General features: G+C 40.1%; 1 protein-coding gene across 1 annotated transcript in view; it reads right to left on the reverse strand.

Annotated features, from left to right (window-relative positions):
• Nucleotides 1-445: 445 nt before the first annotated feature.
• LOC124551183 (protein HID1) overlaps nucleotides 446-26,575 on the reverse strand; it is an 87,820-nt gene continuing 61,690 nt past the window's right edge. Inside the window, exons 13-17 of the mRNA XM_047126175.1 lie at nucleotides 22,285-22,490; nucleotides 11,488-11,604; nucleotides 964-1,136; nucleotides 715-873; nucleotides 446-582 (exon numbers count right to left, since the gene is read on the reverse strand). Coding sequence (XP_046982131.1) covers nucleotides 519-582; nucleotides 715-873; nucleotides 964-1,136; nucleotides 11,488-11,604; nucleotides 22,285-22,490 — 719 coding nt within the window. The 3' untranslated portion in view covers nucleotides 446-518. The remainder of the gene's footprint in view (nucleotides 583-714; nucleotides 874-963; nucleotides 1,137-11,487; nucleotides 11,605-22,284; nucleotides 22,491-26,575) is intronic.

The raw sequence follows: 26,575 nt of genomic DNA on the forward strand, positions 1-26,575 counted from the left end.
TGCAAATCAAATGATACATGGCAGTGATACAAGTAAAAAATAAATAAATACTAATATAAGAAGCATTAAATTAATATTTTGAGATGTTACTGAACTAATTATGTCATATGTGTACAATTTCTTCAAAAAAGCATTAAGTATAGAAACAATACTCTTGCAGTGCATTGTGAAGTAGTAAAAAAAGTATGACATCCAGTTGGGGAAAATATAAATGAGTACAACGCAAATGTATCAAAGATTTCACAAGACATGTGGCAAAAACATCTGTGATAACAGTGGCATCAAATGAACGGTAACTCTCAAAAATAGTTCACTGTACCTACACTGTACAGTGGCACAAATTAATAGTTCAGCTCTGTGTATTACAGACAATTCTTATTTTTCATAATAAATATTCTTCTTGTATCTACTATCAAATAGAAATATTTCAATTATCTTCTGTTCTACAAACTTTAATTTGAAATATTCAGCCTTTTTTTGGTTATAATTATCAGGTATATCAAAATAAATGTGGAAACTTAAACTCGCTGAATTTCAAATAATTTAACATCTGTGTCATACCATATTGGTGGATCCACATTCCTGAAAGGTGAACAAATCGATACAAATTAATAAAAGACTCTTTTCTGTTTCTTGATAAATTCTAGTACTATTCCTTTTAGTATATTATTTTAATGAGAGAATTTAAAGCATAGATTAATCTAACATACTAACCGTAGATAAATAACACCCCACATATAAGTACGGAACCATGTAGTAGTTCCAGTGTTTGCTTGATATTTTCGAATAAGAATTGGATGTGGAACTGGAAGTAGGCCTACCAGGGTGCCATGCTGCAGAAATTTTAGGATCTCACTTTCATCTGTCAGTCCCCTACAAAATATACAAACAATAGCCTCAGACCGGTGCAATAGATAAAATTTGTGCTATTGCTCAACTATAAAGTGATATACTGTGACTTACTTGTCAATACATATCTTCTCAACCTGAGGTACCAAGACTTGAAGCAGCCTCATTATTGTTTGCAAAGGAAGTTTACACTTCCAAGAATTTACCCACTCAGCTGTGGGTATCCACTGACCTCCAACACTCCCCTGGACAAGAGAGTGTGCTTCTGTCAGCCGGATGCTTTGTCGCTAAGTTCATGCAAATAATGTGTCAGCAACATAAATTAAAACAAACAAAACAAACAAATATTCAAAAGGCATAAAATAATAAATGATAACCATGAAAGCAAAACAAAAATTAAAAATGATGTGGCAGGAAGAGGTACAATAACAAGTAGAGGGTGCATTACATTCGGTGAAAAAAATTAGAATTGTTTCTTCTGGATATTTAATGACAGTGGAAATTTGTGCACTGTTGTAATAAAAGACACAACATGAATGAAAAATAAACATAACAAAAAGATTGAAGCATTGGTAAACTAATTAGAAAGGTAACACAGAGGAATAAAATATTAAGTATCTAATAAATTATTATTTCCGCTGTAACACTTGGACCATAAGTTTTCAACTTCTTATCTTCAATCTTTCTTTTTAAGTGATGCCAACCATGAATTCCTGCCCATTTTACCTTTGACAGTTCTGAAGAGTCTTATTTCTCATTGCAAAATTCCAGTCACACATCCTCTTTCTGAAATCTTGTCTGGCACATGGTATCCCAACCAACCAGCTTGATATTAAAATTGGCATCTCAGGTTATCACCCATCCCACTGCAACAATCGTTTTCTTTTCCAATTCCATCAGTCCCTCACTCTCAACTATCTGCTTCTTCAGAATCATACTTGACAGCATCTACTACTTTTGCAAAATCCTTTTACTCTGTAACCACAACTACCTGAATCGCTCCACTACAACAGGAACCCTTGCACTTCAACAGTTGGAATGGCACCCCAAGCACTGTCTGAGGAAGCAGTCCCAGGTACTGCTCTCTTATGCCCACATGAGAGTACTTACAGCCAATAAAAAGCCTTCCACTCTGTTCTGCCCCCCCCCCCCCCCCCCATCCCAACTCCAAGTCAATCCCTCACAGCTCCCCTACCGTGCTTCACTGCGTTACTCCACACTTTACACTCCCAAAAACTTCCTCCACCCTTCATAAAATGCACTACTCTTGAGTACCCATCCTGTAACACTGTTGTCAACGTTCCTGCCAAAGCTCTGGCCCCTGCAGAAGTCTCAGCATTTTCGAAAAACCTCACCTTTAGCCCCAAACCTAAGTTCAACCACACTGAGCACCTTCTTTCCTTTACTCATTCTCTGCAGTGCAAACATTTCTTCACCATACACCCCACTGACAGCAGCTAACTAGAACCCTACATAGAACCTTGCTTAAAACAGTTCAAACCTCCCTCCAACTGGGAACCTCCACTTCCACACAGTCATACCCTGGTAATCTTTCAGGAATTCCTCACTTCCATCCTGGCCTCACCTCCCTTTCCTGAATTCCTCCCCAGAGAGTTCAACAACACTCCTATGAAACACACAGCTACCTCTAACCTGAAAACCAGTCCAGTCCTTATCATCCTTCCTGCTGACAAAGGCTCTACCAAAGTGATCATGAATCCTAGTGACTATGTTGCTGACGATCTCTGGCAACTTTCCAACACCTCAACATACAAGCATCTTGTCAAGCCCTTAGTATTGTCTATAACCTACCATCCTACATTCAAGGCACTGCTCATTTCCTTCACCACTCTCCAAAGTTCCTGTCTTTTTATCTCCAGACTCTTCGATGGTCAGTGCAAATGCAACGTCCATGTACACCAACTTCCCCCATGCCAATGAACTTGTGCCCATGCAACACTACCTTTGCCAATGTCCTCCTGATGCCAAACTCACCACCTCTTTCCTAATACTCCTAGCCAACCACATACTGACCCACAATTATTTCACTTTTGAAGGCCAAATCTATATTTAAAAAAAAATAATAAAATAAAAATATGGTAGTGCCTTGGGCAGTCGCTTGGCACCATTTTATGCCAACTTATTTATGGACCATCTGGGGGAATTCTTCCTATCCAGTCAACATCTAACACCCCTCATCTGGTTCAGATTCACTGATGACATTTTCATGATCTGCACTGACAGTAAGGACAACCTTTGCTCTTTCCCTCATAACATCAACACCTACTCCCAAATCAACTTCACCTGGTCCTTCTAATTTCAACAAACAACCTTCCTATATGTCGATTTCCACTCTCAGATGGCTCCATAAATACCTCTGTTCACATCAAGTGCACCAACCTCAAACAGTACCTCCACTTTGACAGCTGTCACTTGTTCCATGTCAGGAAGTCTCTTCCTTAACAGCCTCACCACCTGTGGATGCCAAATCTGCAGTGACAACCAGGAGTTGTCGAAATATACCGATGATCTTACCACAGCCTTTGGTGACAGCCAATATTCTATTCAGCTCACCCATACACAGATCTCCTGTGGTGTCTACTCATTTGATACCAGTAAACCTGTTAACCAGCCACTGACCAGCACTCCCTCTGATCAGCCCGTATTACTCTGCCCTTGAATAGCTCAACCACAACCTTCACCAGGGCTTTAACTACATTTCATCATGCCCTGACATGAGGGCTGTCTACCCAAAATCCTACCCACTGTGATAGGGCAAAGTGGAGTGCTCCTGTTGCCAGGAATTTTGATAGCCCCAAGTACAATATTATGGCACAATAAAAGTACTGTTCACCAGGAAAGGCTTAATTTACATTTTCTTAATGATAAGGTTTTAACTATGAAGTGTTTTGTGCTATATATATATAAGTAAGAGAAAAGGGAACTGGAGCCAAAGATGATGAAAGAGAGACAGCACGGCGGACAATCCGTTGATGGCTGTTATCAACAAAAGCCAAGAAACTGGCCACTAGGAAGAGCTGCAATAGCCATCAGCAAAAGCCAAAGCTACTGTTAGCACGATGGCTAAAAATGCATACTTCTCTGGTTGTTTAATGAGGTTGAAATTTTTGTTCTTATACTCTCTCTGGATTGCAGAAATGGTAATAATTGTTAATTATTGACACTGACTGGGAATGTGTTGCTAATTTTGGTTGCTTGTCTGATCTGAAGGAATTTTGTGACACCTAAGCTGTGAATCACTAGTTTCAGATTTATTTAGCAATACAGTACCAGTGATAAACATTGGTGTGTTGGAGACTTCTAGTTTTGACAGAAACACAGTCCCAATCACATCCAATTTTTTTATTCTGGTTGGGCAAGTACCTGCTCGAGTTAAATGATTAATTGGTATGTTGAAAGTACATAACCTCTTGAGATACATGATCATTGAACACTCAGAAGTAGCATTTTTAGTCCACTGGTGTCTAAATTGAAATCAGTTTTCCATGATATCTCTACCAAAAAACTAGTACGGGAAGTTAGAGTGACAGGAGCCAACACTGGAAGAGGGACAGTTTTGATATCATAGTCTGAAATAAATAAATAAAATGAAAATATATGTGTCTTCTGAGAATAATGCCTTCAATTTTTTTATGTGAAAACTCTTAAAGCTTAAACAAATGTTATTAACATTTTAAATCTTTATTTTCTATGTATACATAGTTACAGTCCTCTTACAGCCAGAGGGCTTGAAATTTTATCGTGCAACATGGTGAAGTGTAAATTAACTACGTCGGCGTGTGGCAAACAGCATCCCACCACTGAGTTTCTGATCTCAGAAGAGTTCATCCACATAAGGAGCACCCTCTCACTCAGCATGACAATAACAAACCACACACTAGCACTATGACATTTGGCTCTACCAACAAACTTAAATATTCTACAGTGACAGTCCCAACAAACTAGTCTCTCACTGTGAGAAGTGTGTTCATCGCCAGGGTGACTATGTTAAGGAATAAATATGTAGGCACAAAGAATAAAAATGTAGAATATTAATAAAACTGATTTTACTTAAAAAGATTTAAGAATTCTCACATAAATAATTTGGAGGCATTACTTTTCAGCATGTTCTCACGATTATGGGAGGTAAACATTTATATGTGATGTGGGACTGTAATTCAGGAGGAGGAAAAGGACAAAAGGAAAAATGGTACAAGAACATGGATTGGAGGAGAGGAATGAAGGGGTAGAACTGCCTGGTAAAATTTAGCACTGAACACAATTTAAGCATTGATAATACTTTGATTAAAAATCATGAAAGAGGGTCAGACAAGTGGAAGAGACTTGAGACACCACAAGGTTTTGAACAAATTGCATAACTGGATTAAAAATCATGAAAGAGGGTCAGACAAGTGGAAGAGACTTGAGACACCACAAGGTTTTGAACAAATTGCATAACTGTAACACAGATATTAAAAACCAGATTTTAAACTACAAAGCAGTTCTAATAGGTTAGGCAATGATTGCCTGAAACAGATGTAAGCAACACAGTACAAGACAAGTAAGTGTCCTAGAGACACAAAATAGTAAAGGCAGCAGTGGATCAAATAGGCAAAAAGACAGGGCCCAGCAGAAACCTTTGGATAACACATGGGGTATTGAATCTACTAGATGAAAGGCGAAAATACAAAAATACATCAAATAAAATAACCAAAATGGAATACATAGGTCTAAAAAATGAGTGTGGCAGAAAGTTCAACATGGCTAAGCAGGAATGACTGGCAGACAAGTGCATGGCTGTAGAAGCAGTATACCTAGGTACCATCTACAAAAAGATTAAAGAGACCTTTGGAGGAAAAGGAAGCAGGTGTATGAATATCAGGAGCTCAGATGAGGAGACTGTGCTTAGCAAAGAAGGGAAGGCTGAAAGGTGGAAGGATTAAATAGAGGGTCTTATAACAGAAACAAACTTTAAGACAATATTCTAGAAAGAGAATAGGGAGTAAATGAAGATGAGTTTGAGAGAGATGATACTGCAAGAACAACTTGACAGAGCTATGAAATTTAAAGAAGGTCCCCAGAGTAGATGACACGCCATCAGAATAATTGAGATCCTTACTTGGGAAAGCCAGCCATGACAAAACTAATTCACGTTGTATACAAGATGTATCAGACAGACAAAACACCTCAGACCTCAAGAATACTGTCGTAATTACTATTCCAAAGAAGACAGGTGCTAACAGGTGTGACTAGTACTGAACTATCAGTTCAATATGTCATGTCTGCAAAACACTGACATGAATTAAGTCATGTAACAGTGAAACAACTAGTAGAAGCTGATGTTGGGGAAGATCAGTGTCAGTACTGGAGAAACGTAGGAACACATGAGGCCATACTGATCTGCTGCCTTACCTTAGAAGACAGAATGAAGAAAGGCAAATGTACGTTTACAGCACTCATACATTTACAGAAAGGTTTTGACAATGCTGATGGACTCTCTGACATTCTGAAGGTAGCAGGGGTTAAAATAAAGGGAGCACAAAGTTTTGTACAGAAACCATGCTGCAGTTGTAATAGCTGAAGGCCACAAAAGCGAAGCTGTAGTTGTAGCCTATCCTCTACGTTATTCAAATTGCACATTGAGCAAGAAGCAAAGGAAACAAGGAGAGATTTAGAAATGGAATTAAGGTTTAGAAAGAAGAAATAAAAATTGTGCAGTTTTCTGACAACATTGTAATTCTGTCACAGACAGCAAAAGACTTAGAGAAGCAGCTAAACAGAAGGGATAGTGCCTTGAGAAAATGTTATAAGATGAATATTAATAAAACTAAAACAAGAGTAATGGCATGTAATTGAATTAAATAAGGTGACGCTGAGCTAATTACATCAGGAAATGAGAGATTACAAGTAGTAGATGAGTTCTGCTATTTGGGCAGCAAAATAGCAGACGATCGCTGAAATATAACAATATTATTAAAAGGAAAGTTGCTACTCACCATATAGTGGAGATGCTGAGTGGCAGATAGGCACAACGAACACACACACACACACACACACACACACACACACACACACAAAAGACTTCATCCTCTGGCAGCTGAAGCCATGCTGCCAGTGTGGCTTCAGCTGCAAGAGGCTGCAGTCGTGTGTGTGTGTGTGTGTGTGTGTGTGTGTGTGTGTGTGTGTGTGTGTGTGTGTCCGTGCGTGCGCGTGTGTGTGATCTATTTTTGAGAAAGGTCTTGTTGGCCAAAAGCTTATATTGTGACAGTCTTTTTGTTGTGCCTATCTGTGACTCAGCGTCTCCGCTGTATGGTGAGTAGTAGCAACTTTCCTTTTCATAATGTTGTTACATTCCATTCTGGATTTTCCATTGTTTGATTTTTGCCAGACGATGGCTTAAATAGGACAGAAAATGTTTACTGGTAATACAAGAACAGCTTTTCTGAAAATGAGAAATTTGTCGAAAATGAATATCAATTTCTGTCTGGAGTGTACCTTGTATAGAACTGAAAGCAGTTCGTTCAAGGGAAGAATAGAAGCTTTTGCACTGTTATGCTACGGAAGGATACAGAAAATTAGATGAGTAAATCGAATAACTAATGCGAAGGTACTGAATCAAATATGGAAAAAGAGAGACATTTATGGGACAACTTGACTAAAATATGGTATTGGCTTACTGCAAACACCCTGCAGCATTAAAGAATCATTAATTTCATACTGTAATGGAATTGTGGGGGATTAAATTGTACCCCACCCACTTTAGGTTTATATTGTGGAGTACCAGCAGGTTAGGCTGCAGTTCATTCCTTAAAACTTAAGAGTGGGTTTGCCTATCAAAACATCAGTGATCTTAGGCGAATTCACCCAGCCACATTGGCACGTCTTCTCCAAACACCTTTCACCTCTCTCTGTACAGTATATTTCAGGTCACGCATGGTTAAGTACGCATTGTTATCAATGTATGGAAGACCACCTCAGTTGTTCTATTCCCACTATGAAACGTATCTCTACAGCCAATTATACTGATGTGTGTGTCCCCAATAGACATAAATGTGTGCTGGTCCAGGACCCAAAATCATTGATTAATTACAGCTTTCACTTTGCAACAAATTATGTGATAAAGATTTACCTTCCTGTCAGATTAAAATGTATGCTTACATGTACAAATCTAATGCACAGCTAGCCACTTTCATCTCTTGGGACTGTCGCACCACAGTGCCTGGAGACAACAGCGGCTGTGTGGATGTGAGTTGTGCATGTGTGTTGAGATGTTTGGTTGGTGGGGCGCTCAACTGCGTGGTTATCAGCGCCCGTACAATTACCCAATCTTTGCTCAGTCCAATTTCGCCACTTTCCTGGATGATGATGAAATGATGAGGACAACACAAACACCCAGTCATCTCGAGGCAGGTGAAAATCCCTGACCTCGCCGGGAATCGAACCCGGGACCCCGTGCTCGGGAAGCGAGAACGCTACCGCGAGACCACGAGCGGCGGACGTGCATGTGTGTGTATTTGTCTCTCATGTGATGAAGGACTTTGTCTAAAAAGATGGTATTTTCCAACACACTACTTTTAAATGTGCCTGCCTGCCACTGAATATCTCCTCTATGTGGTGAATAGCAATCTATCCACTTCACACTGTTACTGCAGTCCAGATTTTCAATTGTTTGAATCCATCTTGTGAACATAACAGTGCATTGTACCAATAACTGGAAGTCATCACACTCTAAATATAGTTTGAGAAATGAAAACATTGTAGCAGAATAGTTTTAGATTTCTCAGATTCAAACTAACTATATACTGTAATACCCTTTATTGTATTATATTGATTAACTGTATATTTGTAGGCAATGGTCAAGTGCCAGTTACCAATTTCCAACAAAAATGTGCAATTCTACTGTTCCATACAGTTAGCAGTGACATAAATTACTAGGACAATGTTTACAACAGGTGAAGGACAATAGATGAAACAACAGCTGAGAGTATGATAAAAATGACTAACATAATTGAAAATTTGGAGTATCATACAAAGAATATTTGAAATTTACTTATTTATTATCAAATAACATTTGGCAGTTTCACAGGAACTCTCATAAGACTGACATCAGCAATATCGTCATCTCAGTGTTTTGATGATGACATGTCATCACTGTCTTCACAATATCTTTGTGCCAAAGTTTAGAGGTCCAAGACTGAATGCATCAACTACACTTTTACATTGCAATATGATGCAAGCAGATGTAATAACACAAACAACACCATACAGTTTTCCCTGTTACTACAGTAGTTTAATAATTTGAAGAAGCATGTAATGGTCTAAGTTTTTTTTTTTCTTTTTTGCTGTATGATTATTAAGCCAACAGTTTTCAGCAAGTTCTTGTTTACATACTGTCTGTGTCTTCCGAGAGCTATGCAGGGATTCATCTCATTTGTAAGGAACTGAACACTTGTTCACCAAATAACATAAAAGCAATATTATGTAAAAAGAGGAGATTATGAGTTGCAGACAGGTACAGTGAAAAGATGGCTGAACATATGAGCTTTCAGCCAAAAGGCATTCTTCTAAAGTAGACAATGCACACACACACACACACACACACACACACACACACACAGGAACACTGTGTCTGCACACTAAGACTGGACTGCAAACAACTATGCATGATGGAAGAAGCAATCTGAGTGGTCAGGGTAATGAGGTGGCTGGGGTGGGGTGGGGAGGGGGAGGGATAGCAGGCTATGGGTGGTAGGCGGTAAGGTGCTGCTTGTGGGAGTGTGCAGATGTGTGGCGGGAACAAGTCAGAGTTTGCTATGTGCAGTTGGATGGTTAGATGGGGTTGGGAGTGGGGGTGGGGGTGGGGGTGGGGTGTGAAGGGGAGCAGAAAAGGAGAGAAACAGGAGGGGAAAAAGACTGTGGGTGTATTGGTGTAACAGAGGGCTGGGTGGTGCTGGACTGAGAGCAGGGAAGGGGATAAGAGGGTGTAGTATAGAGACTAACAAAGGTTGAGGCCAGGAGGGGGGCGGGGAGGAGGGGGGGTTACTGGAATGTAGAACATAATGCAGGGAGAGTTCCCACCTGCGCAATTACGAAAAGGTGGTATATATAGTAAGGATCCAGGTGGTGCAAGCTGTGAAGCAGTCATTGAAGTGAAGAACGCTATGTCAGGCAGCGTGCTCAGCAACCAGATGGTCCTGTTTCTTGTCGGTGGCCATTCACGCAGACAGACAGCTTGTTGGTTGTCATGCCCATGTAGGACGCAGCACAGTAGTTGCAGCTTAGTTCGTAGATCATGTAAGTACTTTCACAACTACCCCTGCCATTGATGTGTAGATGATGCTTGTGACCGTATTGGAGCAGGTGGTGGTAGGAGGATGTATGCAACAGATTTTGCATCTATGTCTATTACAGGGAAATGAGCCATGAGGAAAGGGGTTGGGGGTAGGAAAGAGTAGGAGTGGATGAGGTTATTGCACATGTTCAGTGGCCAGTGGAATTCTGAGAAGGTTAGTGGGAAGGGTTATCCTCATTTCTGGGTGCAATAAGAGGTAGTTGAAACCTGGGCAGAGATTGTGATTCACTTGCTCCAGTCTTGTGTAGTAGTACTGAGTCACGAGGGGGGGATTGCTCCTTTGTGGCCTGCTGGTGGGACTCTGGCAGTAGATGGATAATTGGAGAGATAAGGCACAGATGATCTGTTTAAGGTGGCTTGTTGGGTGAGTGGGACCAGGTGAAGTGAATGGGCAAGAAGGTGTTGGAAGTTTTGCAAGAAAAGTGGATAGTGTGTTCTCACCCTCAATGAATCTGAACAACGTAAGGGGTTATGGATTCTGAGTGGTTAGGAAGGATTCCTCTAGATGAATATATTGGTATAGGAGGGTGCAATGCAAGTGCCCACTGCTATCAAGGATTTGTTTGTAGGTGATGCTTTCGAAGGAGGAGTAATTGTGGGAGAGGATATCGTTGATTATAGTCGCCGGGAAGAAGGTTGTGGGTTTGGAATCAGTTGGACATTGTGTTCAACAGTAGCAAGAAGAATTTTACTGTCCTCCTCCCCTACCATGTTATCCCTGTCCCTCCCTACCCTAGCCTCCTCCTTACTCCTCCACCCAGATTGCTTCTCCCATCACGTGCAGTTGCTTGCAGTCCAGCCACAATGGCCAGAGAAAGTGGTCACGTATGTGTGTGTGTTGCATACTTCTGGAGAAGGCCTTTTGGCTGAAAGCTCACATGTTTAACAGTCTTTTTGTTGTGCCTGTCCGCAACTCAACATCTCCTCTATATAGTGGGTATCAATCTATCATTTTCATTATACTGTCATTATTCCATCCTGGATTTCCCATGCACGGATAAATCTGATATATGATAACCTACTGAATAAAATTCCTTTCCTCACTGTGTCCTTGCAAATATCAAGGCAGAGTATATAAAATGAAGCATTAAAAAGATAATTATTTTGTGATGCATATGAATAAACAGGTGTCTTATCATAACAACATTGGAGCCGCTAATTTACTTTGTCTGACCAAAACATTAATAAGAACATAACTAAACCACTGTTTTGTTTCCTAGTGCACAAGTAGTAACAGTACAGTGTATATTAAACGTGACAAAATCTCACTAACTGTGGGTACTTACCTGAGAGGCAGACCTCTGTAAACTCACATTTGACACTGATGAATCTGATATTTTACGCATGGAGTGCGACATAGTTGCAGAATGCACTGAAGCTGTGGGAGAACTGGGTGTTGCTGGCTGAAAATGAATTAATATTAGTGCCACAAAGTTAGTCAACATCATTCAGTAAAGTATCGAGTACACAGCATATAAAATAATCTGGTTGTACCTCTCCCTCAGTTCAGCATGGGTAAAACTATATATAGTAACAGCCACAGCAGCTCCAGAAATACCACCACCACCACCACCACCACCACCATTACATTGTGCAATCATTCTATTTTATTCCCAATGTGTAATTAATTCAGCTTTGCTTTGGTTTGTTGTGTCAGCCAGTTTTATTTTAAGACTACAATGGTCTTGCTGGATTGCACATCATGTTTTACTTGATATCCAAGTCGGCATGACAGCTTTAGAAAGAGCTGGCTATCAAGCAAATGGCTACTCTACACAGGTGCCACATGAGACATCAGTACTGCTCTGAAGCTGTATAATAATTATATGTACATAATGATATAAATCTTGGGGAGTATTGCAATTGTTTAGACAGATTGGGTATATGTGATCAGTGGTTCATGTGTAATAAATGTGGACAGATGGGTGTTAGTCTACAGGCATTAATGGCTCACTCTTTGTTGACTGGCTGGTTGGTTGGTTGGGTGGTTGGTTGGTTGGGTGGGTGGGTGGGTGGTTGGTTGGTTGGTTGGTTGCTTGCTTGTTGGTTGGTTGGTTGAGGGGGGGGGGGGGCGGAGGAAGGGGTGGGAGGGGGACAAACAGCAAAGTCATCAGTCCCATGATCTAAGGATGTAGAAACCGAGGGAGAAACAACACAAACAGCATGATTCAGTCAAGGGGAAGTAACACTGGGCAAACAAATGTCTGGGCAGCAGAAAGAGGAAAGAACAGAAGAAGAAGGGGGCAGGGGGGGGGGGGGGGAGCAGGACAGCCCCAGAAATGCTTCGCATGTTGGAGCACAAGCACTGCCAACAACACCTTCCAATCCCTACAACATATGATGATCACAACACAATGGGGACAACACCAAGGGAAGGAGACACACACAAAAGGGAAATGAAATGACACAAAAAAATGTGGGGAAAAAAGGGGAGAGAGAACCTGACCACTGTGGAGGCAATGCCAACACTAACTGAGGGACTCTGATTCCTGAAAAGAAAACTAAGGACAGACATAACCATGTGAGGGGTGTCCGCTAACACCTGGGACAAGGAAGACAGGAGGGCATATTTAGTGGGTGGTTCAATGCTGTGTAAAAAACCATGGGTCAACCTAGTATGGCTGATATGAAAATGACGGAGGTGGCAGATTCACACTGAGAGATGCAGAAGGAAGAACACCATGTGGTGTGTGAAGTGTGTGATTGTGTGAAGTTTTGTTAGATGGGTGGGGTAGTCTTCCAAGGGTCAGCCCATGACCGAGCAAAAAGGGATTTAACGTAAAGCCACAAGTGAGTCCAACTGGACCTGGACAGCAACTGCTTTCAATGTAGTATGAAAGGGAGTCCAGGAACTAACAAAGTCCTTGGGTCCTAACCTCCAAACAACACCAGAAGCTTTCAAAGGGCCAAGCTGGTTTTGATAAAGCACAAAATCTATGAAGGGTCGGTGAGTGAGTAGCAGTAAAAAGAGATTCCTTGAGAATGAATCCATTACAGTTCCAGTCAATAAGCATGGAGCAGATACCTAAACAGTAAGCGAATGGGCGAGAGGTCAAGGAGCGCAGGGTACAGCAGGCTTCTGCAAGATCCACAACTGCAAGAGAGTTGGCTACCTAGTGGCACAAGGACTGCGTGTCCCATAGCTGAGTTGTGATAGCAGGCCTCCAGCCTGAGAGACGATGGGGACAAGGGTCCCCAGACTGTGTCCCACCACTGGCAGGCACCAAAGAATCTGCAGGGGAGAGGGAAAGAAGAGGGGGCCAGGATTGGAGTGAGAAAGAGGGAGGAGGGGAAAGAACATAACAGAGGCAATGGTGGAACTCATCAACACAGAGTCAAGTTGGTCATATTTCTGATGAGCCTCAGTATAAGATAAATGATCAAGAGAGTTATACTCCTGGATCTTCTTTTCCTTCTTATAAGCTGGGCAGTCTGGTGAGTGTGGAGGGAGATAGTCATGACAAAACACACGTGTGGCACAACACAGCCGGCTCCCTCATGGAGTTGGTGTCCACATTCACCACAAAGATGGCCCACTGTACAGCAGTAAGACCTATGCCTGAAATGCAAGCACCGAAAACATCTCATGGGTGGCAGGACATACGATTTCACATCACACCGATAACATATAGGGTGTTACAAAATGGTACGGCCAAACTTTCAGAAAACATTCCTCACACACAAATAAAGAAAAGATGTTATGTGGACATGTGTCCGGAAATGCTTAATGTCCATGTTAGAGCTCATTTTAGTTTCATCAGTATGTACTGTACTTCCTCGATTCACCGCCAGTAGGCCCAATTAAAGGAAGGTAATGTTGACTTCGGTGCTTGTGTTGACATGCGACTCATTGCTCTGCAGTACTAGCATCAAGCACATCAGAACGTAGCATCAATAGGTTAGTGTTCATCACGAACGTGGTTTTGCAGTCAGTGCAATGTTTACAAATGCAGAGTTGGCAGATGTCCATTTGATGTATGGATTAGCATGGGGCAATAGCCGCGGCGCGGTACGTTTGTATCAAGACAGATTTCCAGAACGAAGGTGTTCCGACAGGAAGACGTTCGAAGCAACTGATCAGCGCCTTAGGGAGCACGGAACATTCCAGCCTATGACTCGCAACTGTGGAAGACCTAGAACGACGAGGACACCTGCAATGGATGAGGCAATTCTTCGTGCAGTTGACGATAACCCTAATGTCAGCGTCAGAGAAGTTGCTGCTGTACAAGGTAACGTTGACCATGTCACTGTATGGAGAGTGCTACAGGAGAACCAGCTGTTTCCATACCATGTACAGCATGTGCAGGCACTATCAGCAGCTGATTGGCCTCCACGGGTACACTTCTGCGAATGGTTCATCCGACAATGTGTCAATTCTCATTCAAGTGCAAATGTTCTCTTTACGGATGAGGCTTCATTCCGACGTGATCAATTTGTAAATTTTCACAATCAACATGTGTGGGCAGACGAGAATCCGCACGCAATTGTGCAATCACGTCATCAACACAGATTTTCTGTGAACATTTGGGCAGGCATTGTTGGTGATCTCCTGATTGGGCCCCATGTTCTTCCAACTACGCCCAATCGAGCACATTATCATGATTTCATACGGGATACTCTACCTGTGCTGCTAGAACATGTGCCTTTACAAGTACGCCATAACATGTGGTTCATGCACGATGGAGCTCCTGCACATTTCAGTCGAAGTGTTCGTACGCTTCTCAACAACAGATTTGGTGACTGATGGATTGGTAGAGGCAGACCAATTCCATGGCCTCCATGCTCTCTTGACCTCAACCCTCTTGACTTTCATTTATGGGGGCATTTGAAAGCTGTTGTCTACGCAACCCCGGTACCAAAGGTAGAGACTCTTCTTGCTCATATTGTGGATGGCTGTGATACAATACGCCATTCTCCAGGGCTGCATCAGCGCATCAGGGATTCCATGCGACAGAGGGTGGATGCATGTATCCTCACTAACAGAGGACATTTTGAACATTTCCTGTAACAAAGTGTTTGAAGTCATGCTGGTACGTTCTGTTGCTGTGTGTTTCCATTCCATGATTAATGTGATTTGAAGAGAAGTAATAAAATGAGCTCTAACATGGAAAGTAAGTGTTTCCGGACACATGTCCACATAACATATTTTCTTTTTTTGTGTGTGAGGAATGTTTCCTGAAAGTTTGGCCGTACCTTTTTGTAACACCCTGTATAACCTTGACACTCTCGGAGAGGGTATCTCTCAAAATCCAGAATAATGGTGCCAGTATCAGTGCGACTGTCCTTATAACACGCTGAACAAAATGAATGGCCCACTGTTCCAGTTTCGCCTGGAGTTCCTCATCTGTTTGAAGGATAAGGGCCCTATGAAAAATGACCCCCTAAACCATACTCCAAGACTGCAGATGAGTAATGGACACCGAGACATCGCCAAGATGATCCCAAGCACAAAGGGCTGCAGACTGGGTGGCACAAGTAGTTTCAATCAACAGTGTACCCAACACATCTTACTGTGAGACTCCACTTCACCAAACTTGTCTTCAATATTTTCCACTAAAAATAACAGCTTTTTGGGAGAGATTATGTCCCCATCCTCCCCAGTGCAGACAAGATAGCGAGGAAAGTGTTTCTCCCCAAGCGGGCGAGCCTGGCCCTTCTCCCAGGGTGTAGCCAGGGAAGGGAAAGCCGCAGGGTCATAAGAAGCAGCTTTCAATGATCCATTACTATCCGAAGAGAGAGCTGTAGAAGAATGGCCAGTTTTTTGGAGCTCGCTATGTATCATAAAAAGGGCCATCACAGATGTTGGAAAGAAAAATAGATACAAAGAAGGTACCTGTGAAGAAACCATGAGTAACAGAAGAAATACTTCAGTTGAATGATGAAAGGAGGAAACGCAAAAATGTTCTGGAAAACTCAAGAATACAGAAATACAAGTCACTGAGGAATAAAATAAATATTAAGTGCAGGGAAGCTAAGATGAAATGGCTACCTGAAAAATGTGAAGAAATCGAAAAAGAAATGATTGTCAGAAGGACAGACTCAGCATACAGGGAAATTGAAACAACCTTTGGTGACATCAAAAACAAAGGTGGTAACATTAAGAGTGCAATGGGAATTCCACTGTGAAATGAGGAGGAGAGGATTGGTGGAAAGAGTACATTGAAGGCCTCTATGAGGGGGAAAATTTGTCTGATGTGCTAGAAGAAGAAGCGGGGGTTGATTTAGAAGATAAGGGGATCCAGTATTAGAATCCGAATTTAAAAGAGTTTTGGAGGAGTAACAATCAAATAAGGCAGAAGGAATACATAAAATTCCATCAGAATTTCGATAATCATTGGGGAAAGTGGCAACACAGTGACTATTCACATTGGTGTGTAGAATTTACAGTCTGGCAACACACCATCTACTTCTGGAAAAATATCCACACAATTCCGAAGACTGCAAGAGCTGACAAGTGCGAGAATTATCACACAATCAGCTTAATAGCTCATGCATCCAAGTTGCTGACAACAATAATATACAGAAGAATGGAAAAGAAAATTTAGGATGTGCTACATGACGATCAGTTCGGGTTTAGAAAAGGCACCTGGGAGGCAACTCTAACATTGTGGTTGATAACAGAAGCAAGACTAAAGAAAAATCAAGACACGTTCATAGGATATGTCGACCTGGAAAAAGTGTTCGACAAAGTAAAATGGAGTAAGATGTTAAACATTCTGAGAAAAATAGGGGTAAGCAATAGGGAGAGATGGGTAATACACAATATGTACAGGAGCTAAGAGGGAATAATAAAAGTGGATAACCAAGAACGAAGTGCTTGGATTAAAAACGGTGTAAGACAGGGATGTAGTCTTTCACTCCTATTGTTCAATCTGTACATTGAAGAAGCAATGATGGAAATAAATGAATAGTTCAAGAGTGGAATTAAAATTAAAGGTGACAGGATATCAATGATACATTTCACTGATGACATTGCTATCCCGAGTGAAAGTGAAGAACAATTACATGATCTCCTGATGGAATGAACAATCTAATGACTACAGAATATGGATTGAGAGTAAATCAAAAGAAGACAAAAGTAATGAGAAGTATCAGAAATGAGAACAGTGAGAAACTTAACATCAGGATTGATGGTCATGAAGTAGATGAAGTTAAGGAATTCTGCACCATGGCAGTAAAATAACCAATGACGGACAGAGCAAGGACGACTTCAAAAGCAGACTAGGAATGGAAAAAAAGTCATTCCTGGCCAAGAGAAGTCTACTAGTATCAAACATAGGCCTTAATTTGAGGAAGAAATTTCTGAGAATGTATATCTGGAGTACAGCATTGTATGGTAGTGAAGCATGGACTGTGTGAAAACCGGAACAAAAGAGAATCGAAGCACTTGAGAAATGGTGCTCAAACGAATGTTGGAAAATTAGGTGGACTGATAAGGTCAGGAATGAGGAGGCTCTGTGCAGAATCGGAAAGGAATATATAGGAAACAATGGTAAGGAGAAGGGACAGGATGATAAGACAGGACCAGCGAATGACTTCCATGGTACTAGAGACGGCTGCACAGGGGCAAAAATCGTAGAGGAAGACAGAGATTGGAATACGTCCAACAAGTAATTCACGACATAGGTTGCAAGTACTACTCTGAAATGAAGAGGTCGGCACAGGAGAGGAATTCATGATGGGCCAAATCAAACAAGTTAGAAGCTTGATGATGCCCCACTCAAAAAAAAAAAAAAAAAAAAAAAAACCACACCATCCAGCCACAGCAAGGGGCATCTGGCACTGTGGCCGTTGTCAGGAGCTCTGATGTTCCAGAAAGACAAGCAACCACTCCTAAGCATACATGGGGAGGCAACAACTCAGGTGTCAGGCGTGTGATCCTTCTGTTGCCGTTGGGCTTAGCCAGTTGGTTACATAACAGCCCCATCACACTGACTGGCTCCATGTGCTGGTTGACCTAGCAGAGCAAAGGGGGGCTAAAACAGGGAAGGAACAGGGGAAGGAAGGAACAAGGAATGCAGAAATCAGATGGATAGGCAGGTCGACATAAGTAACAACAGCAAAAGAGGGGACAGAGAGGAAGGAGTGAGGTTGGGGAGGGGGGGCATGGGGGAAGAAATGTAACACGGGAAGCAAAAAGGGCTGCAATAACTTGGGGCCCCATGTGTGCCATGCACAAACTCACGAAAGAACCGTGAGGCCCAGAGAGGGTGGGGGTGGGGGGAGGTGTTCACAGTTGATTTCAACAAAAATCATTCCAACAGTGTATATTATCTCTCTAAAACAATCTCTGCTTTATTGTTGCTATAGAGCATTCAACTGACAAAAGTAAAGTGAAAGGTGAATTGTCTACCAACATTGATAATATACCTGCTGTCTCATGTTGGACTGATTATCCAGCTATTTTCAGCAATCATTGCTTCACTATAGGGAAAGAAATTGTGACCGAAATTGTTGTTTAAGTCAATATAGACAAAATGGAGGGGTGTGGAAGAGGCAGAGCAAGACAGAAAAATGCAAGGAGGAGGAACATGGTTACATTGTGTGTGTACTGACATGAAACTATGTTCGTTACTAAAAGTCTTTCACTAGTATTTTAGAAGAGAGCCCCAACAGAAACAGCAACAACAACTGAACCATTCTGCATTTGAGATAGTTCAGACACCGCATAAAAAGTGCATAGTCAGCCAATTAAAAAAAAAAATACACTCGTTTAAGATGGCAAACTCATCATAAATGCCAGTTGTTATAAAAGGTGTCATGCATAAATTTAACCAGTTGCATGTTACATATATCATTTTGAAACGGGACTACCTTCCCATCCCTACATGAAATTCCTTCCTCATGTCAACATTCTCTGAAGAGGTCATTTTAGCTTATATCTTTAACTTTCTGGACTTTATACTGTTATGTCTACATCCAGTTCCAGTAGTAAACAGCCCTTTAAAATAACACAACAAATGGGTTTATTATCTCAGATTAAATTTCACATTAATATGCTGTCAGATTTATATGGGGAATGAGCCATTTCTTTACAAACCATATTTGAAATTTCATGATATGAACTATGTAGTCATGTTGCACCACATATTCTAGAGAATTTACCTCTCCCCTAGTTCTGAAAACTACAATGTTTATTCATTATCATCATTTAAAATGATAGCTCTACTTGAAACTGAACCAAAATACTGTTAATAATATTTTATTGAAAGTAACTTGTTTATAATTAACTAAATGTAATTTAAATTATTGTACTGTAAATTCATTGAAATTATATACGAAATTAAGTAAACTTTTCCAAATTGAATATCAAAACATATAGGGCAATATGTGGGCCATTTTTTGATGTAAGTAACTAAAATTATCTCATAACTTATTTGTTATTTTGTAAATCTTACATGCAATTACATACTTTATCATTTAGTTTTATAGAAAAGGAAGTTGCGTATGAGCCACAAAGTCAGGCTTCATTATTGTCTTTCGGAAGCTGTCAGATGGCCAATGTATATTCCACCAATGTACTTGATAATCAGTCACAACATATGACAAGAAAAGTGATATACATAGCGTTTTATTTAAAACGTAGTAGAACAGTGAAGCAGAATTCTGGGACTTTCTGAAGCAACCAAGTTATTCTCTGAACTTTCATTAACTCTGAAATTTTCTAGTTTTCACTCATCTTTATACTTGTGAATGGTTGAGGCCCAAACTATTAAATTGCTCGGATGGTATGATTGAGTATTCATTATTACCACTGTCTAACTATAGTCAGAACATGAGAAACTGTATATTTTTTTCTCTCAGCATCAATGGTAATTAAAATGCTTCCCTCCTCTCACATTTAAGGGTGGCATTTTAATTTGGACAACACAGAGTAGTGGTGAAATTGCATTTGAGAATATACACAAATAATAATTAAGTTTAGCAGTATCAAGGATACACATTGTTTTACACTCTACATGCTACAAGTATCCAAATAAAAATTTGTCTGTGGAGATGTCAGGAAGAAAAATGTTCTGTTTGCTTCAGATCCAACTTAGCTACCTGTCATAGATTTTTCATCAATAAGCTGATAACTTTTCCTTGCACCACAATGCAATCATATTTGTGCCAAAGTGATCCTCAAAGGACAGTAATAAAGACAAATTATTCATGCGAAAGTGTGATGGGTTATTAATGACAAAGTTTATAAGAAAATATTAGGACAAACAACCATCTTATTAGTGCTCAGGTACGTAGTTCCAATGTCTCAAAGTGTTTATTTACAAATCTGTCAAAAGTTGCAGTATATACCTTTGGTGACTAGTTTCAAACCTTATGGGTCCAGTTTCAAGCCTGGCGTACTGACACTGCACTGAAAGTGCCTGATCTTAATAATGAACTTCAGTGTTTATTGTTAAGTTCAGGCAATTTCAGTGCAGCCTCAGTGGGCCAGGCTTGAAAATGAACCTGTACAGTTTGGAACTAGTTGCCAAATATAAATAGTGCAACTGTCGAAAGATTCGTTAATAATCACTTTATGAAATTTAATAAAGTTCTGGTTCTCTGTCAACAAAATTTTTGAAACAAAAAATAGTTCAGATGTTCCTGAATACTGTGCACTTAGTGTAAAGCCAAGCTGTGAAATAAGTAACTAATCATTGTAAAATGGTCCAAAAGCCCCAGTTCATGCAACAGCTTATTGTAAAAATGTAACTTAAATAAATGTTGACTCAAAGTGATAAATCAATATGAAAGGATAATAAGATACATTGCAAATATTCATACAGAAACACTGCCCACGGGTGTTATTACTAACTGAACATGGACTAAATTTTAGAAAAGTAATTTATGAGGCAACTTAATAGCAAGCAATTGTTGCAGGCAATGCCATAAAGGTGGTGATATGGCTATTTGTATAAGTTAACATACAGCAATTAAAAAACTTCCTGTCTTTAACAATACACAAAAAAGGTCAATTGAAATCCTGGGTGTTCTGTTCCACAGTAATGATTTTAAGTTAGTAAAGCATAAGTGACTGAGGTACATAGTCCAACAAATGCTGATTTAATGTGCTCCAAGGATAGATATAATAGTGTAGTTGATTGGGCTGGCCCTGAGCACCTTTCCACATTTGGTGACTTCAACATAGATGCAAATTTCAATAGAAAAGAGTAAATGACATATGCCCTAGTAGAACAGATTATACTATAACCAGCAAAAATGTTACAATTCATATAAAGTTATGTAGTGTGGTGCAACACATCACTTCGGTAAAGCAATGTTTTATGTAATGTCAACTTAACCGAAGAATGATGATCACGACAGGTGAAAGTATTTTTATTAGTTAAGTAGATTACAACTGTAAGCTGTTTGGAAGCTTTTGTTATTGCTTATGCATGTAAACTGGTATGCACAGACACTGTGCATCTTCAAGGTGGGACAACAGTAGCAGTTTACTATGCACTGTGGTACCTGATGGCTTGGGAGTTATTCCATGCTGCAGTGTCCTGACTTGGAAGGTGGAGAGTGCTACTGAATAAAAATCAAGCCATGACAATGAAAATGATGTCACAAAATGCAAGAAAGAGTCTCGTGATCTGTCAGAATTTGAGGAACTGTCATTTGATGCTGTCTAATAGAGTTCATGCAATGTTATGTAGAATGCACAAACTGTAATTGTATATGTAATGCTCCTTTACATCCACAAATTGTAATGGAAGACACAGTACAGATATTCTTAGAAAAAATACTTTCTTTTATTTAGTATAGATGAATATCATTAAAGTCCCACCTTTAGTAAGATATTTGAAAGTATTACCCTGTCCCACATTAGTGCCTTTTTCTCACAAAACAAACTGCTAGTAGATTCTTAGCATCGTTTTAAAAAAAGAGATAGACATGACTGCAGTAATTACGCAGTTCTTCCATGAAGCCTACTATCTGTTGGACCACAGGATGCAGATTGCAGGCATATTTTTACACCTGACAAAAGCTTTCAATTCAATAAACAATACTATAAACAGTAAACTACATATCTGGGATCAATCCATGCATTTTCTAAGTGTTAAGTACTAAATCAAGTTAAATGAGAACAAACTAACCACACTTTTTGGTCGTGGTGGCTGCTCCTCACCATCTACCTGTCTCACACTATCAGTGGTACCTCCCTGCTGGCTAGCTGGCTGAGACCCTGCAGTCTGCAGAGGCTCATTTGGCATAATTCCATTAACAGCTGCTGCAGCACTTAAGTCACACAGTTGTTGTACTGATGGGTGAGCGGATTCTTTCTCAGTCATTTTATCAATACCTAAGTGAGAGACAAAGTGGTTAGACAGTTAAAATATTTGTTCAATCAACATTCCTGATGTATGCCTCTGATTTAAATAAGCACAGATCATGTAGAAGCTGAAGAGCAGTATGGCAAGTACAATGAGACCTTGGGTTCAATCCGGTGCCCCCCCCCCCCCTCCCCCCCCCCCCCCCTCTCTCTCTCTCTCTCTCTCTCTCTCTCTCTCTCTCTCTCTCTCAATGATCATTAGAGATAGGCACACATGAAGATGCACCAAACATTTTCATTTTAAACATCTCTGGATAAATTAAATATATTTCATCACCTGTTTCCTCCGTGACTAACAATAATGCTTTTTTAGTTTGTAGTTTCCTGTCAGCTCTGCAAAATTTTCATATCACTGACTGTCTAATCAAGAACATTTCAACTAATGAGGCATCATGGTCACATTTAACAAATATGTCTATCTCAGTAACTGAAAGGGCTGAAACACACATTGGTCATTGTTTTATGAGTTGTGCTGTGGGTTTGTGAAGCTGAATATACATTATCAATATTTGGAGTGCACAGGGACTGAAAAAATTTGCATTTTGAGATAAATGAGAAAGAGGTGAGAATTTTGCCTCCAAATGTGAAATTACTTAATAAACACTGTTTCATAACGAGTTGTATCCAAATGGGCTATTTATCAGAGCTAGTTTGAAATAGTTATGTTTTTGCATACAACATCAAAAATGTAAGTAGTTACTGGCATTGCACATCATCTAGCAAACCATAATTTGGAAAGATAATGTGCCCAAGAACCTACTAGCAAAATGTAGTGTACAAACGCAATGATGCACCAATGCGCTCTGTGATTTCGCGCCATGCCAATGTGGACAGTTGAATGGTCTGTTTAAGATTCACATTGTGTAATGCAACATAGTACTCAGCCATGGAACCTAGCATTTTATAAGAAAGAAACACATGTGTTTGCCTTTTAGCTAAAGCTGAAAAAATAGTATAATGTGGGCAGTTTTAATGTGACAAATTAGATGGCAGATGTTTTGAACTGTAGCTGCATCAAATACCTCTAGAGGTCACACCTGAGCTACATCGTTAACAATATTTTGCTAAATGCAACAAGCAACTGCGTGGTAGCTGCATGTGAATGCTTTGTGTAATGCATTGCTTGTTGTTTTCTTTCTTTTTTTTTCTTTTTTTTTCTTCTTCTTCTTCGAGATTGGCAATCCCTGTGATAATGTGTCCGGTCTGCTGCAGGCTGCTGCCCAGCGAAACAGAGATGGAGTCTGCACTGCTCCTTCCTCTGTGGTGGTCAAAATTATAGTCTGTTTACACTCACCAGCATCTGCCATTACAGCCTATAGTGCCTGCCCTCTGAGATATATGATTGGAAAATAAAATCTGTAACATTTTTTTGGCAGCACTGAACTTCTTCCCCTAATGTTAAAAACAAGTAACCATACGTTCAATTCTACTTCTATGCTAGTGCCTTGTCAGTTCTATCTGCAGTGTTGTCAAGCTTGGGTCGTATGGCTATGAATGCCCACAAAAAGTTGAAATGAGTAGTCTGCAGATTTATTAATCTTCAAATTGATTGGAGGGGGGGGGGGGGGGGGGGGGGAGAAGTACAGAGAAAAACTTCATATCAGAGTGGCATTCACTTAACTGGTGGGAAAATACTGCTGATTTTCAATGGGACAATCATTTTTGAAAGCTTAAATGCTGCAGACAAATAAAGAAAACAAAGTCCATTTAAGTTTTTGCAAAAGCAAACATTCCAGTCAAGAAGTTCCCAATCAGCACTTTTTTGACAGTCAGTTTCAAAGAACTGATAATTTGTTTGTCTTTGCTCATGTAGTGTGACAACCTTTTAAATTTGTGTGTCTAATCATTTAGCAACAAAGAAAGTAGATGGAATTTCGACAAAAATAGACACGAATTTTGCAAAAAAATAGATGCTACATTTTCCAGTCCCTAGTAATGTATCAAAAGATATTTAGTGTGAAACAGTTAAATGTCTCTCCTTATTATGTGAAAATGAGTGCATCACTATGATAGCTGTAGTTTATTTGACATTTCGTTGTGTCTTTCAGCATCAACATCAACAATATTTGAATATTAAGTTAGGTAGAACAGTTAACAGGTTGCTGGATGGACATTGGGACGGACTGTGATTTATGTTCCTGTGGTCACTGTGATCCAAGTTTCAATCGTACATATAAATCGCTTCACAATAATAAAAAAAAGGGGGGGGGGCACGATGAGGATTTTTATATTTCAAATTGCAGTTTTCATATTTCAAATTGGAGTTTTTACGTCAGCCTTTGAACTTGTGATCAAAGACTGGTACAAACACTATGATTTCAAGCATCTGTCATCATGGCACAGTAGAATTTCATCTCTAGTATTTCATTTTTATGTCATTATTTGTGATCTATAATTAAAAACACAGATTAAAAAGGAGAACTAACAATACATCAAACCGACAACCTGCTTCTGGTGCCATGAGCTCTGTTGTTAAGCTGCTTACTCACTGCCCAGACTCCACCCAGACTATTTAGTCTAGTTGTTGACGCATGGCTATTAATAGCTAAATTCGACTCCTGGTGTCAATTGCGCACTTTGATGCTCACTTTTCTCAACATCTTACTTGGAAGTTCAGTGTACTGAGAAGCCAAGAAAATCTGAGAGATCATGTGATATCCTCTATGGTGAGATGATGATCCACAAAATAAACATGTGGGATAAGGTTGATTTTTCAGTACGATGACCTTCCTAAAAAGGCATCAAAAACAAATGAGTACCAAAGAATGTACCTGGTTCCAGGAGTCGAACTGTGCTATAAACAGTGGCACAATGCCAGTAATACTTAACTGTGCAGATAAGAGTATATGCAGCGACTATGCATAAGAGCTCAACTTGCAATGCCTGAACAAGATGACTGGATCAGTTGTCATTATACTGTGCATAAAATGGAATCAATAACTCAACTGTACACATGAAAGCACACCATTAACATTGAGAAAGAGTGGTAACCTATGAAATAGTATTGTTTGGAAATTAATATTTCCATAATATGAGGGTTGGAACTTAAATAGTGGCAACTATTTATTCACAACCGATACAAACGAGTTACATGTTTGCACCTGTTACTGTCCTTCAAAGTAGTCACCAGCATTGTTCAAATGGCTCTGAGCACTATGCAACTTAGCATCTGAGGTCATCAGTCCACTACCAGCATTGTGTAGGACCCATTGGCAGTGATGTGGAAGGCATAGTATACCATTAGCAGAGCCTGTTCTGTTGATGGTGCGAATGGAGCGGTCTACTGCCTGTCGAATCTCTGGAACAGTTTTGAAGCGAATGCCACAAAGTAGTTCCTTTATCTTTGGAATCAAATCAAAGTCACAAGGATTTAAGCCGTATCACTGTTCATTTTTGGAGCATCTCCTGTGACCAGCTTTGTGAAAGAAGCGGTGACACTTTCTGCACAACCCACCCATCATTTTGCACAACAATACGCAGGTGCATACAGCGCAAGCTGTGGCTGCTCTGTTCGGTCAATGGGACTGGGAAGTACTGCACCATCCACCATACTCCCCGGACTTAAGTCCTTGTTACTTTTATTTGATTCCAAAGATGAAGGAACTACTTTATGGCATTCGCTTCAGAACTGTTCCAGAGATTCGACAGGCAGCAGACTGCTCCATTCGCACCACCAACAGAACAGGCTCTGCTAACACTATACTATGCCTTCCACATCGCTGACAGCAGGTTCAACACAATGCTGGTGACTACTTTGAAGGACAGCAACAGGTGCAAACATGTAAACTCTTTTGTATTGGTTGTGAACAAATAGTTGCCACTATTTAAGTTCCAACCGTTGTATAAGTTTTTTGTAAATTACTAACTCACAAAAATTTTTTCAATTATTCATTTTAACTTACTTTGTAACAACTTTCCAGATTTTTTTCCCTTTTAATTATGGTGCAATCAAGATGCTGAAAAAATTAATTACTCTAATCATGCCTCCTTTGAGCCTTCCTACAAAAGTAGAAAAGATCTGAGAGCTTGAAATCATCACTTTTGGTTGTATCACA

This window comes from Schistocerca americana, chromosome 1 (genome assembly GCF_021461395.2).
Source record: "Schistocerca americana isolate TAMUIC-IGC-003095 chromosome 1, iqSchAmer2.1, whole genome shotgun sequence".
Classification (NCBI taxonomy): domain Eukaryota; kingdom Metazoa; phylum Arthropoda; class Insecta; order Orthoptera; family Acrididae; genus Schistocerca; species Schistocerca americana.